Below are 15,407 nucleotides of genomic sequence, written 5' to 3'. Positions count from 1 at the left end.
AGAACAACCTGAAACAATAAGAATCTCGATTTGTAACATGAGGGTTGCAGTTAAACAATATTACTGAGATAACAATTGCTCTTTTATCGCTGTATTTCGCTTCAGGCGAACTGTTTCTACTACAGTTAATGTTTTATACACTGATTATGGGTGAAAATCGCCTGCTAAATGGGCAGTCATGTCACAAGATCACTGGCATTAGTTTTAATATGCAGCTGAGTTTTCGTAAATAGCATATGTTTATGGTATGGTATGTTATGGTTCATTAAAATAAACAACAGTTGGCTTTGAATTAATTTTACTCGCTTTATCGTTAGAAATGCACCACTTTATCTCTATAATTCTTTATTTTTATTTTTTATAATGTTTTTTTTTCTTTTCTTTGAAAATTAATTGAACCATTAATACAAAGAAAAGAACTCAGTATAATATAAATTGTTTCGTAATTAAAGGGCAGGAAAAGGAGTCGAAGTAACAAAACAAAACTCCAGCGCGAGAGAACAGCTGGTTCTTTGTGCCGAATCGAACTCATGAATATTAATAACGCCGCTGACGTTGCTTGGTAACCTTCATTGAGCGGCCTGTCCTGTTAAGTGTTTAATATTCATGAGCCAAGTCTTCAACACGCCCGCAGTCGTCTTAGAAATGTAGAAATGTCCGTCTTTCAGCAAATCAGCTTGTCGAGCGTCACGGAAGGTTATTAATATTCACGAGTAAGGCTTTCTCCATAGTAGGATTTGTAAACTGTTCTCTCACATGATCCGAGTTGTCTGGAGTCTGCGGGAGACCGTCGCGCGGACACAGCGGAGGAGATGGCCGAAAGACGCTGGAGCACGAGACTGCTGGCTTTGACTGGCATCCTCGCGACACTGGCGAGCTGCGACACTGTTCCCTGGCAGAAGGAAAAGGTATCAGTCTTCACACAACTGACTCTTTCTTTTGCATTATTTTAACCATTTATTTTAAACAATGTTGAGTTAGAATTATTTATTTTTCGGCGTCATGAATTCTATTCTTTTCTTGAAGGGTATTAAATGGAAGGTTTGTCTGTTTTTAATACACACCATGAAGCAGTTTAATGATTTACAGTCTGTTTTATTTATTCATGCATGCATGCATTCATCTATTTGTTGTATATCTTCTTTTTTTTAATTTCAAATCTCCAGTAGTGTGACAGTGATCAAGAAAGTAAGGTTCATTGGCTTTACAAGCACATGATCTGGTCACTCGCATCTTTAGACTTCAGTTCATGTCTCTCATTGTCTAGTTGCTATGGGAGCAAGATCCCCGTCATTGATCCACCAGCAGGAGATCTTAATATAGACTTTCAAACTCTTTTGAATTGATTCTCTGTGTTCAGTTCTAAAGATCAGATCAATATTTTGGGGAAATGTATTATCAATATTTTGTATGATGCTACTGTTGCACTAATATTATTTCAGCATATGATCAGATAAGTGAAATGCCAAGTTATACTGTATTTTCCTCACCTTGACACGTAACTTATTATATTTTTGTCGATCAAATGACTACAGTGTATAAAACATATCTGATCTGCCAGATGTTGTTCATAATACATTTATTAAAGGCATAGTTCACCGAAAAATGAAATCTTATACTAACAATATTGAAATGGGTGATTCAGAACATCCCATAAGTAGATGAAACAATAACATTGTGAATAAGTTGAACATTTTGGATGAAAGCAATGGTTTGCATGTAGCCTATTATAAATGTACTCGTAATATTTTCGATAACACTTTACAATTCCCATTAATTAATGCTTTTACAGACAATAGCAAATAATGCGCTATTCTAATCTTCTAATCTTCTTTCAGACAAACTCAATCGGAGATATATTTAAAAATAATTATAGTCCTCCAAGGTTTAAAATGGTTGTGAATGGGGGGCCACGTTTTGAAGTAAAAAATAATGGCTTCAAAACGCGGCTCCCCCATTTACTGCCATTATAAATCTATCACCATTCCTATCTCTGATTGTGTTCATCTGAAAGAAGATAGTCATATGCACCAAGGATGGCTTGAGGGTGAGTAAATCATGGGGTAATTTTTATTTTTGGGTGAACTATCCCTTTAAGTGACTCAAATAACACATGCAGAATCAATAATCACGGCACAATTGGACTTTGAGACCAAACAAAACCAAACATATTTGTCATCAGAAGAACAATATCATGTTTAAAGCAGAAGTAGTTTGATTAGGTGTTTCTATCCATCTTAACATCGTTATTCAAGAAAGATCCTATAATCAGAAGCCTTTCAGACTCCTCTATGAACGTCCTCCAGCTGCGTCATTTCACAATCCTTCTGTTGCCATGTTGTGTAGTGTAGTTTGAACACATAATTATCCTCTAGACATATATGCGGTGTATAATTTTTCCTACAAAGAAGACTACATAGTTTGGTTGCAACATTACCATTAAGCAAGAGTATAATCATCATGTTGTTTCTGACTGTAATAGGAGTCACTGAATTAGATTGTATTGTAAGTTGGGTATTTTGTTTTTTCAGCTTTGTATATTGAGTAAGACTTTTTAATATATGATTCATTATGAGTAAAGAGCACCACGGATTCATTTAGCTGAAGATGTCCCAGCCACGTTAAAGGGTAGTCAGCCCAAAAATAAAAATAAAAATCTCTCATTGTTTACTCACCCTCATGTCATCCCAGATGTATATGACTTTCTTTCTTAGGATGAACACAAATAAAGTTTTAATTCTTACGACCCCAATGGATGAAACTATGACTTCTGAAAAAAAAAAAGTTGTATGTATGGAAAATACTAATATTTTAAACTTTTTGAAATATAAACTATTGCTTCTGGCCAACTGTACACATTCACCAGAAGGTTGAGAAGTTTCACCAGAAGTTTATGCATGATGTAAATGTAAGCATGTTGTGAAATTCCCACAAGAAGTGACACAGAAGCACAGAGGATGTCACTAGTTGCTTCAAACCATGTGCAAATTCATATGTCAACATCATTGCTGAGTATGTTCTCCTTAAAAGTGCAATGATCTAAAGACAGTCTCAAATCCGTGGTTTGAAGTCGCTGGTGTCTGTGATATCACAAACCTTGTAACCAATCACGTCAACATGCCTGCAGGCTTTAGCACAGGGGTACTCAAGTTCAGAGGCCAAGAGGGCCGCATTTTAACCAAATGAAACGCGAAGGGCCACAAATTATAACTTGGATCGAAAGACTTTTATTTAGGCCTACTTAAGACAATATTTGTAGTTTTACTGTTTATTTACTAAAAGTGCAGTTTTTAAGGTAAGGCTGATAAGAGTTTGTCCATAAGACGAAAACATTGCACTTTTTTATAGTCTTTTTATACTCCATTGCACCTTTTTAACACTTTTTATAGCACCTATTTATACTCAGAGAATAAATGTTTTATTATTTGTATTATTATTACCTACCTTTTAATTTGGTCAGAATCCAAAAATATTTTTTCTTTTTTTTAATGTTCAATCACAATTTTATGAATTATCTAACTATAACCAACGTTGTAAACATGATAAATCAGATATTCTCCGTGAGCTCAATGATGTGATGACAGATCTTTAATGGGAGCGCTGCTTGCTTTCTGTTTATAACACATTGACATTAAGAATAAAAGGTGTGTTTTTCATGCTGCTCGGCAACTTACACACTGCAAAGTTTGATGAATGTCAACTGCATTTCATCATGGAAAAATAAGGTTACTTTGTTTTTTACTTGCGCGCACAGTCTCGAGCCTTTGGTGGCGTTCACGAACACAAGTGCTCGACACATGCGCACTAGAGAGATTCATGCTTGTCTAGTCTTTTTCGCTCATATAGTTACAATAAAATCTCTTTGTACTTGTTTAAAATTAGAGTTGCTGGTATCTTTTAATCCCCTCAAACGAGCGCTCTTCAACGCGGTAGGTGTTTGTTGTTATTCTTGTTCTGTCTTCTCCGTTTCTTTTCAGACTGAAACAACAGCCCGTTTTAGTGCTGACACCTTGTGGACAAACTAAATTAGTGCAAAAACTATTCAATGCGCGCGTGCAGTGCCTTCAGTTTATATTGTTCTTTGCGGTTAGAAAAACTGCTGCGCGCGTACACTATACGCGATCTCTGCTGATGATTACAGCGTCACGTGCACTGTACGCCTACCCTTGTGTACGTGTAAAAAAAACTAAGTAATATTCACGCTAATTTTGAACGCAAATTATAATAAAAATACATTTATATGTAGCATGATGCGGCCCACAAATGTAATGCTGACGGGCCGCCTGTTGAGTACCCCTGATTTAGCATATCATTAACAGTGAACTAACAGGAAAGTCTCGAGAGAAGTCAGATTATACTGGTATATTTTTCTGCTGATATGAAAAATCATGTAGATTTAGCAATATAACGGGTGTTTGACGTATATTACGATGTTATGATGAACTATATGCCTTTCTCCACTGATGTTCTGAGTTGTTCAAAGCGTTTTTAAGGATACTGATTGTTAGAAGGCAGCTGTCTGACTCTGAGATGGTGAACGGGAACATGGTTTGTGTAACATTAACACATTATTAGCTGTTTGATAGCATAGTCAAACAAAAGGCTAAACATATTAATTACAGTTATGTGTCCGATTTTGTAAAAAGCGATACTATTGTGAAGCGTTTACCTCAGTAAGTTGACCGAGTGGATCTCTTGAGCTTGTGCGAGTGAGTGGAGGCGGGGCTAATTAGCATATTTATAGATCCCTGTATAGAGTGTAGAGTTACATTCAAGATATTTTATTTAACTCTAGAATTGTAACTCTTTTATGTAACTCTAGCATTAAGAAATTTTTCACAGGGAAAAACATTTAAATATGTTATTTTGTTGATCAAAGATGAGTTTTAAGTGCTACATTTATTGAGTACAGGGGGACTTGAAAATTAAAAAGAAAATGTGCCATTCATTGTAAAGGCCAATTCACACTGCACAAACGCCAGCTAAAACCAACAAACATGTTGGCCGTTGGATATAGAATTTTAACTGTCATGTTCACATTGCCACAACAGACACCGACAAATGCTGATTAATTGAACATGTTCAGTTGGGTGAAAATAAACCCCGATCAACACCAACAGACACCAACACACTGATCCGACAAAACCCAATGTGTTTGTTGGGATTTAATTGGCTTTAAGCCAATGAGATTTTATGGTCTGTTATGCATAAATTTAAGAATTAAAATGGGTTGAGGTATTAGTTTTGGCAAGTGAAGTTACATTTCAAAATGGGTTTCCCCACACTATTTATTCCACTCTGCCCATTGTCTTCCATTGTTCAGACAAACTATATGTATGTAGTTGTATCTGCACATTAAACTGGTATAGGAGAAAGTATTGCAGCCAGGGCTCTCAATCTATTAAAATATTTAATGACACGATTTTGTAATAATAATAAATAATAATAAGTTTTATTTATATATCGCCTTTCCAGAGCTCAAGGACGCTTTACAGTGAACAGTTAACAGGGAAGAGATAATACAAGTAGACAATGATGAGAAACAATAATGGAAGTATACAGAAAAATAGAGTCAAGTACAAAATTACAAAACAGGACTTAAGAGACATAACATTCAGAGAAATAATAGTAATAATGCAGAGTAATCAATCAAATCAGGGGTATAACATTCAGAAAATAGGTGAGTTTTGAGTAATGATTTAAAATCAGAGATATTATTGACACAACAGAGTGAGCGTGGGAGAGAATTCCAGAATTTGGGTGCAATAACACTGAATGATCTGCCCCCCGTTGAATAGTTATAATAGTCATAGTTAATGCGTTAACACTAAATAAAACTAAATAAATTATCTTTTGTGGTTTTTAGGTTCATCAATTTGCATGGATAGGATTTATTGTAGCAGAGCTCCTAAATCCTCATTTATTATGTCAAATTATATAAATGTGTTATTTAGTTAGCTCCGGTCATTAAATGCTATTAGCAGAGCAATGTTTTTACTGTTTAATCCTGTGAAGTAGTAGTGGGGATTTTACTCCAGTAGATGGCAGCAAGTGACTTTATGAATGAGTCATTGAATGATTCACTCAACCGATTTCTTCAAAATACTGATTCATTCAGGAATGATACACTACTGCTGTGCTCAGGGACGCAGCGATTCATTCTGCTTTGGAACTATTTTGGCGAAGCAAAAATACATAAAGTACAGTGGCATGAAAAAGTATGTAAACCCCTTGCAGAATCTGTGAAAATGAGAATTGTTTTAATAAAATAAGAGGGATAATAAAAAATACATGTTATTTTTTGTTTAGTACTGTCCTGAGTAAGATATTTTACATAAAAGATGTTTGCATTTAGTTCACAAGACAAAAAAATAGCTGAATTTATTCAAATAACCCCATTCATAAGTATGTGAACCCTTGATTCTCAATACTGTGTGTGGTTACCTGATGATCCACGACTGTTTTTGTGTTTTGTGATGGTGGTTCATGAGTCTCTTGTTTGTCCTGAGCAGTTAAACTGAGCTCTGTTCTTCAGAAAAATCCTCCAGCTCCTGCAGATTCATCAGTTTTCAAGCATTTTTGCATATTTTAACCCTTTCCAGCAGTGACTGTAGGATTTTGAGATTCATCTTTTCACACTGAGGACAACTGTCTTTATGCATCGTGTTTCCTTCTGGAGCATCAGTGAGTGTTTGAACCTTTTTTAATAGTTGAGTTTGAGTCCCTCAGTTGTCCTCAGTGTGAAAAGATGAATCTCAAAATCATTCAGTCACTGCTGGAAAGGGTTTAAATATGCAAAAATGCTTGAAAACTGATGAATCTGCAGGAGCTGGAGGATTTTTCTGAAGAACAGAGCTCAGTTTAACTGCTCAGGACAAACAAGAGACTCATGGACAACCATCACAAAACATAAAAACAGTCGTGGATCATCAGGTAACCACACACAGTATTGAGAATCAATGCTTCACATACTTATGAATGGGGTTATTTGAATAAATTCAGCTATTGTTTTGTCTTGTGAACTAAATGCAAACATCTTTTATGTAAAATATCTTACTCAGGACAGTACTAAACAAAAAATAACATGTATTTTTTATTATCCCTCTTATTTTATTAAAACAATTATCATTTTCACAGATTCTGCAAGGGGTTCACATACTTTTTCATGCCACTGTAAATGGCAATAAAAGAAGCTACTTTAAGCTTACTAAAGTGTTATAAAAGCAATATCAGACTCACAATCATGCTGATGCTCTGAATATCAGCACGACTGTGATTACCTGCACCCACAGCTGTGCTGATATTCACATACACTAGAGCTACCATTGTCGGTTTTGACTTGATGACATACCTGAAAGGAAAGCTGACAAATATGAGAAGAGCTTGATTGAGGTGTTTATGAAGCTTTTCAATCCAATTGAGCCATCAGTCTAATTACTAATAAATTATTTATGTGCCTGTAAACGTAGCTAGTGTGATATTGCTTAATAATGTTATGTTTTATCAGATTTTTTTTGGCAGAGGATGTTTGCATTAAATGTTATTTACACTAAGTGAAAATAGCAGTATTTTCTTTGCACTAAGTGTAAATAGTTGTTGGATACAGATACTATTTGCACCACAATGTATTGTAGAACATTATAAAATAGTATACAATAATAAATAATCAGTGTACATAATTCTATTTATTAAAATCATAAATGAATGCAGTCTTAGGACATTACTTGTCCCTGTCTCTAAAGCCCACCCCTACACCTACCCACTATACCCACTATTAAATAACCGTTAGGCACTTGCACTTTTTTTTTTTTAACTTTTCAAATATTTTTTTGATTGTTATTTAAAATAAACGCCTCTCCGAGCTGATATGCAATGGGAAAAGGGAGAAGAATAAGTTCAGAAAAAGGCAGATTCAAACCCAAGTCTATCCCATCAAAAGCCAACGGCACCCGCCTTACACCATATCATTATTTTGTAATTCTGTCTCAACCAGACACTCCCTATTCTTCCGTTTCTGTAAAAGAAACGGAAGATTGCCTCAGTACGGATAATCTTGCAGAATACAGTGAATGCACACAAACAGTTTTGTAGTCGAGACCAGCTCATTTGAGTCCAAATCAAGACCGAAAACCAAGGGCGTTTTCAGACCTGTAGATCATTTGCTTTATTCCGAAACAGGGACTTAATTTGCTACAACGTTGCATTTTTTTCTTGGTTCGGTTCGCTTTCATAAGCCAACATTTCAAAGCGTACTAAAATGTGTTTATGCAAGTCACATGTAAGTACAACTGTCCTCTTATTGGTCAGAGTTTCCTCTGCGTCATCCATCGGGATGATTGACAAGTTCGCTCCATGAGCTTATTGTGTCTTATTTGTAACTGTCGACACATGCAAACACTATACAAATGTAGCTGTCATTCCCACTGTGAAATTATATACTAATTTCACATTAATACTCCGGCAAATTCAAATGCGCTCTCTCTGGATCTCCCAGAGCTGTCTGGTAGGCTAACTGTGTCTCGAGACCATATATCAGTGTTGCAGTGCAGTAGAACAGGAATCAAGATTTCATTAGGAAAGCATTCTTGCACAGAGAAGCACAATTAAACAACATTTTAAGATCAAGAAGTCCGCTTTAGTTTTCAACTACAGCTAACTAACTAATGTACTCACTCACAGAATCAGACACTATTGCTTTATATATAACACATTTCCCATTATTGCTGTTTATATGTCTATAAATATATGTCTTGTTTAAGTTTATAAATATATAAATATGTGTCTTTATATTATTACTGCATTCAAACCTGCCCAAACGAACCACACTAAGGGGGAAAACAAACTCTAGTGTGATTCAGCTGAACTAAGTGAGGCAGGTGTGAAAGCCTAAACATACCAAACTAAGCGAGAAAACGCACCAGGTTCAGAAAGAAACACTCCAATCGAGCCAAGTGTGAGACACAGGCTCCAAAGTCCATGACAATACAGAGACCATGAAAATATGGTCTTGGAGTTGGACCATATTTCAATGATCTTGGTCTTTTCATTGACTAGGAAGCATTGTGGACTCAGAGTTGTGATTCAGACTCGACCGTCTTCTGATGCCAGTTGCTTAAACACAGTCACTCTGTTAAGACTGTCTTAAGAACCAGTCAGCCAAACGATCAGTCTTGCAGTTTGTCCTAACTTGATCTCAACGCTCTTCTATTCTCAGCTTTTACTCAGACTCAAATATGCTGGTCTCCATAAATACACATAGAAACAGTGGATACACACCACAAGCTCAAGATGGATGAAGATTAATGAGCAGCATCTGCAAAAATCCACTGTGCAATAAATCAACGAATACAATTTTTTAATTCTCTTTCTCTTCAGCTAAAACATGAAGCAACCACACTGAGCTCCAGTGAACTGAGCAGTGTCATAGCTCATACCGATCTGGACCGAATGTGGAAGAAAGACCTGAAGCCCATGCTTGTTGTGCGGTACCCTGGTTCAACTGGAAGCCAACACGTTCAGCAGGTCAGTGTGTGCGTGTGTGTGTATGAGAGCTCATGTTTAAATGTGACAGTGTAATCAGTGTCTGAGTTTCTCTCTCTTCAGCATATTAAATCAACCCTCGGCTCGATGAATGCGGGATGGGAAGTGACAGAGGACGCCTTCTATGCTCATACTCCTTACGGCCAACTTCCCTTTACCAACATAATTGCTACTCTCAACCCTGCTGCAAAACGTCAGTTAGTGCTGGCCTGTCACTTTGACTCCAAATACTACCCTCCGCAATGGGACGGCCGCGTGTTTCTCGGAGCAACGGATTCTGCTGTGCCCTGCTCAATGATTCTGGAACTGGCAAGAGCCCAAGATGACGAACTAAAGACCCTGAAGGTATGGCAGTGTACACAGAAATTAGGATTGGGTCACCATGGTTGAACAGCTGACTAGTTGATTAGTAAGGTCATCTAATGTATGTAGATTGTTTTTTTGTTTGTTTGTTTGTTTTTAGTTTTAATATTTTTAGCAAATGAGATTTGATGACAGAAAAAAGCACTGCCACTTGTTTTTATAATAAAATGTTCTTATACAGGATGGATTTTTCAATTACGCTTCTGCAAGATTATGTACCGCTTCCACCAAAAATATGTTTTTTTGTTGTATTTTACCCCGCTCCCACCCGAAAATTTCATGTTTTGTCCCGCAAAGCATTGGAAGAGGTCTAAAGCCATGTTTCCACCAAACTTGCCTGGAACAACTTGTCCCAGTAACTTTTTTCCCTCAGACCTGTTGCTGTCTGTGTTTCCATCACAGTCTAAAGTACTGTGAAGATTAAGCAGTGGCGTAAGACTGCGCGTAACGTTTTTTGTTGATTCGAATAGCAAACAACTCTTACTGCACGCACTGCAACAGTCTTTTAAAAATGGTGGTTAAAATAAAATGCTGCGTGGAGTCAACAAATCAAAATGCTGCGTGAACTCTATAAGCAACCATAAGCAACCAATAAGCATGTTCAGTGCCCAAGTCCCACCCCCACCCTCCTGAACTTTGAAAAAGTACTACCTCGTGAACAGGGACTTTCTGAGGGGGGAATTTTTTTACCCAGAACTTCATTTAGACCCTGATCCCTGTGGTCGAAACACACAGAGTACCACCCTCTTCCACCAAGTTCCTGTGGTGGAAACGTGGCTTAAAGGTGCAATATGTAATATTTTTTGTCCACTAGAGGTCGCTAGAGGCCTGTTAAAAAAAAAAAAAGGCATCGCTCGATGATGTCAAGTTTGAGCGTGGAAACTTGGGACATGTGGTTCACCTCAATGGCCAGTGGAAACAAATTGGGATTGGACTTGGGAAGAAATCATGTTCATGGATGCGATTATTAACGTTACTTTAGTATGAAGCAGAGCAAGAGCGAGTTTTGTGGGAGCTGAACGAGGAGCTGGAGCGATTGACCAACACACGGCTCTCGAGCAGCGGAACTTTTATTATGACACAGTCGCCGGCGCCGCTTCCGCTTTTCCGGTCATGAGTATGAGGTAACGCAGCTCTGTTTATCATATTAGATACATTTGAGAGTGTTGAAAATGATGTTATAACGTTACTCTGTGCGTTCGCTCGGCGGCTGCTGTGAGACACGCAATTGACAAGGAGACTCCTCACACGTCCCGGATCCTTGGTTAAAATTGCAATTTTCTCACGATTTACAAATAAACATTTGGGATATTGTAAGTACTCAAGTGAACAAAATATATAACACTGGCCTATTGGTTTTTGAATATTTTACTGCAAAATTCTTACATATTGCACCTTTAAGCTGATCTTCAGACCTGGTCTGGTTAGATCCAGTTAACGGGTTTCAGATCTCCAGTTACAGACTTATGTGTGCTGTTATTATTAGAAAATTATATTTTGTGGGAGCCCATGAGTCATTTCTTTCTCCTGCTTCCCGCGCACATATCAATATCTTCCCTCCCGCTGTCAGCCATTCAAAAACTTGTCCCACGGCGCATTCTGGTACGTCAGGTCCCGTGTGATTGCAGTGCCACTACAAACAAAACCATGAGCACTGAAATTGATGAGATTGTGATAAAAAATTAAGGCACAACTCAGGCTCATTGGAAATATGTCTCTTTTACATTTTTGCAAAACGTCAAAAATGTGCCTATGCATACAATTCACTGCAGTTTCTATCTGAAATGAACACTAAAACAGCAACAAATTACAGAGGCAGATTATCGATTAATGAAGACTTATTTGTGTGCAATACTGGGTTATGACCTCAAAACACTTTGAATGCACGTTTTGTAAACTAATGCATTTTAATGTGTGCATCACATTAGCAGCTCCATATGTATGTCTTTATGTAGTAAACTTGCTACTGTAGCTCACCTGGTGCAACAATTCAGAGCAAAAATGGCATTGTTGCCTCACCATAAGCATTTTTATCTCACATTTGCTTTAAACACTATCGGTTAGGTTTAGGCCAGGGTTAGAGTAGGTGGTACATTATTTTCAAGCACCACTCACCAGACATTTTATTTCCAAACTGCTGCGATTGGGTGTTCTTTGTGGTTGCTTGGATGTGGCAACGCGGTTGCCGAGTTATTTTCAGTGGTTCAGTACAGAACTTTCTTTGTAAGTTGGAAGTTTAGCTTTATTTTGTGCCCAATTATTTAGTTCCATATTAATTTGATTGGAATCATGGGATTGATTATGAATATAAATATTACATGATATTATTTGTGCTGTAGTGTGCTTCTGTAGTGTCACAAGTAGATGGCAGTATGTGTATGTTTTTTTCCTCACAGGACTCTGGGTCAGATCTGTCTCTGCAGTTATTCTTCTTTGATGGAGAGGAGGCTCTTTATCAGTGGACCTCTGAAGACTCTCTGTACGGATCTCGTCATCTGGCCCACAAAATGGCGACAACACCACATCCACCGGAAGCCACCAACACCAGCCAGCTCGACAGCATTGTACTGTTCTCTCATAAACAATGATTAATACATAAAAATAGTTGACATATAGCCACATTTACATTCCTCCATGGATTACAAAATGAGATATTTTGATATTTAGCCTGTGTAAGATTTCTTAAACTTTGTATGAGGAACAGACCAATATTTAAGTTGTTATTCACTGATAATTTGTACATTCATACTTCCTCATGAGATTTTAAGACTGTAAAAGACTTAAATTTAGGATTACATACTGCTGTGCTATCAGCAGATATACATTTAGATGGCACATGTACACCATTCACCATGTCAATAGAATTTGAAGTAGAATTTGAAGTCCTGAAGTATATGTTAATGGGCAATCATATATTGTTAATGTATACGGCTAAAAAATATGAATGCAAGCACACAACAAAACTGGTTAAAGTCCTTCATTCATTCATTTTCTCCCCAGGATCTGTTTGTTCTACTGGACTTGATTGGAGGTCCTAATCCACGCTTTGGTTATCAGTTCTCTAGTACGACCCGATGGCTTTCCAGACTACAAAATATTGGTTTGTAATTTTTCTGCTCTGTTTTCTTGTGTCACATGTTTTCTCTTTCTTTTCCTCTGAGACTTTTAGTTAGGTTTGGTTATGGATGACAATAAGTCTAAACAAATGTCTATGAGAAAATAACTGATGCATATACTTGAATGGTTCAATTCAAATGTTCATCATACATGTGAGTCAGTGAATTATTCACTCAGTCGTTTTTTTTGTTTGTTTGTTTGTTTTTTTTACCAAAAACACTGATTCGTTTAGAAACTAAACACTGCTGCCGTGTGTTGCTTTTGTGCAGTTGATTTTCGTTTGCCTTCATTCAGAGCTTTTTTCATTAGCAGACCCTTGTGAAAAAAGTACGCTTATTGAGGGCACTTATTACGTAAAAATATACTTTCAAAGGATATACTTATGTGCAACTGAACTTAATGTTTTCCGACACTTATTTGCATGTTATTTGCAATTTAATGGAAATGTATTATTGTATAGCATTGTTTAAATTTATATTAAATGCAGTTTTTTGATCCACCTACACATTATTATGTGTAATTTCATAATGACTTTTATTGTTTTAGTTGGAGGGTACTGGAGGGTACATTTATCCTAACTAAAATCTTTTATGCCATTTTTATTGAAATTTGTATTTAAATATATTTGTCATTACACATTTGTAATGATGAAGTTGCAATTTGAAAAATATTAACTTTAAGTATTATATTTAATAATGCATTACAGTTAAAATTATAATCAAGTACTATAGTCAACACATCAAAAATATGTGTACATCTTTGAAGCACAATGATTTAAAATATACTTTATGGTAAAACTTTTAATTTGCACTTAAGCGCTTTTTATTCCAGTAATATTTTACAGTAGTTTTTTTTTTTTTTTTTTGTAAATATATACTTTAAAGTACACTACAAGTGCACATTCGATACAATGAAGCACACTTCTTTCTCACAAGGTGAGCAAAAATATACTGTAACTGGTAATATTTTATCTAAAATCTAAGACACTCAGAATTATGTTGTCTTATAACTCCTCTCTCATATTCTGTTGTTTACTGAGAGCTGGTGCTTTTGCATCTACACCACTAGGTGTCAGTATAATCAAAGACAGCTGCCATATTAACAAGCACAACATAAATAAAAACACTACGTCATGCACCTTTAACCTTTATAAAATAATATATGAAATATTCCTACTGAACTGATTTGACAGGAAAACCCTTTTCTGTTGTCTAGAGCGTCGGCTGCATGCGCTTGGCCACCTACAGGATCACCCTAATGAGGTTCAGTACTTCTGGCCCGGCCTGCATGTGGGTCTAATTCTGGATGACCACATACCATTTCTTAACCAAGGTAAAAGACTTCTGAGATAAATATGAATGTTCATATAAAAAAGCATTTACAGTAAGCCTTATCAACATATTTGATCCTGGAACAACATTTCTGTCTGAAAATTGAGTCCTCACCCTATCTATACCCCTAAAATCAGAGGGAAATGATAATAACACTGATGTTAAACTGTAAACTTGTCCCTCAAATCCAATTGGTTGATTGGAATATTGATCCAGCAACATGTTGTACTTGATGAAACCATGTTCACCATTTTTCTGCCCTCACAGGGGTCCGGATCCTTCATCTCATTTCGTCTCCTTTCCCTTCGGTGTGGCACACTTTTGATGACAACGAGGATAACCTGGATCGCACCTCCATCGGCAATCTCAACAAGATCCTGCAGGTCTTTGTTCTTGAGTACCTCAACAAGAAAATTCAGAGCCCTGTCGCTGAAAGCTCCTAATATTCCCAAACCTGACCATCAGACCCAATTCCAGGTCATTTTTGACACAATTTTTGTCACACAATCAGTTTTGGTCACATGATCGGTTCTTCTGTAGTCTGTGAGTTTTAACCAGATGCACATTACTGCAACTGAGGCTGCATTTGTCTTTGGACTGTTAAAATTCCGAAGACATTTAAGTGATTCAGGATCTGACTCGGTATGCAGGTTTCTCTGTGTGCCAGTGTTTGGTTTTTTGTCCCATTCATGCCCATGTCCCTGTGCAACAGAAAACCAGGACATGACGGCAAAACGAAATACTTACAAATAAAATGTTGGTACTCAATATATCTTATTTTTGCTGGTTATAAGCATAAATGATAGAATTTATAGTAGCCTTATACTGTGTAGCCTTTTTGACTTTCAGTGTAAATGTTTTATGAATCACCAAACATGTAAAGAATCACAGTGTTTCATGATGCCCATGTGATTCTGCAAGCTGCTGCTATTGTCATGTGTTTCAGGTGTCAATGTGTTCCTCACTGTCTGGTGAGGTCTGAAATGTTACTTTAAACGTATCCATTTTAAATAGCTGATTGTAATGCAAAACAGCTAATAAACAGTTTACAAAGCA

At 36.7% G+C, this 15,407-nt stretch overlaps 1 protein-coding gene across 1 annotated transcript; it reads left to right on the top strand.

Moving 5' to 3' along the window:
* Positions 1-654: 654 nt before the first annotated feature.
* On the top strand, positions 655-15,407 carry qpct (glutaminyl-peptide cyclotransferase). The gene is made up of 7 exons (XM_067366636.1): positions 655-908; positions 9,376-9,522; positions 9,604-9,885; positions 12,300-12,467; positions 12,904-13,003; positions 14,236-14,352; positions 14,619-15,407. The coding sequence occupies exons 1-7, from the start codon at positions 813-815 to the stop codon at positions 14,792-14,794; spliced, it is 1,086 nt and encodes a 361-aa protein (XP_067222737.1). The 5' UTR covers positions 655-812; the 3' UTR covers positions 14,795-15,407.

The sequence above is a fragment of the Chanodichthys erythropterus genome, chromosome 18, assembly GCF_024489055.1.
Source record: "Chanodichthys erythropterus isolate Z2021 chromosome 18, ASM2448905v1, whole genome shotgun sequence".
Taxonomy (NCBI): domain Eukaryota; kingdom Metazoa; phylum Chordata; class Actinopteri; order Cypriniformes; family Xenocyprididae; genus Chanodichthys; species Chanodichthys erythropterus.
This window is presented reverse-complemented; position numbering and strand designations above follow the sequence as displayed.

Coding starts and splice junctions, on each gene's coding strand:
- qpct (XM_067366636.1), top strand. CDS start 813: ATGGCCGAAAGACGCTGGAGCACGAGACTGCTGGCTTTGACTGGCATC. Junction 12,468..12,903: donor CCAGCCAGCTCGACAGCATT/GTACTGTTCTCT, acceptor TTTTCTCCCCAG/GATCTGTTTGTTCTACTGGA. Junction 14,353..14,618: donor CATACCATTTCTTAACCAAG/GTAAAAGACTTC, acceptor CTGCCCTCACAG/GGGTCCGGATCCTTCATCTC.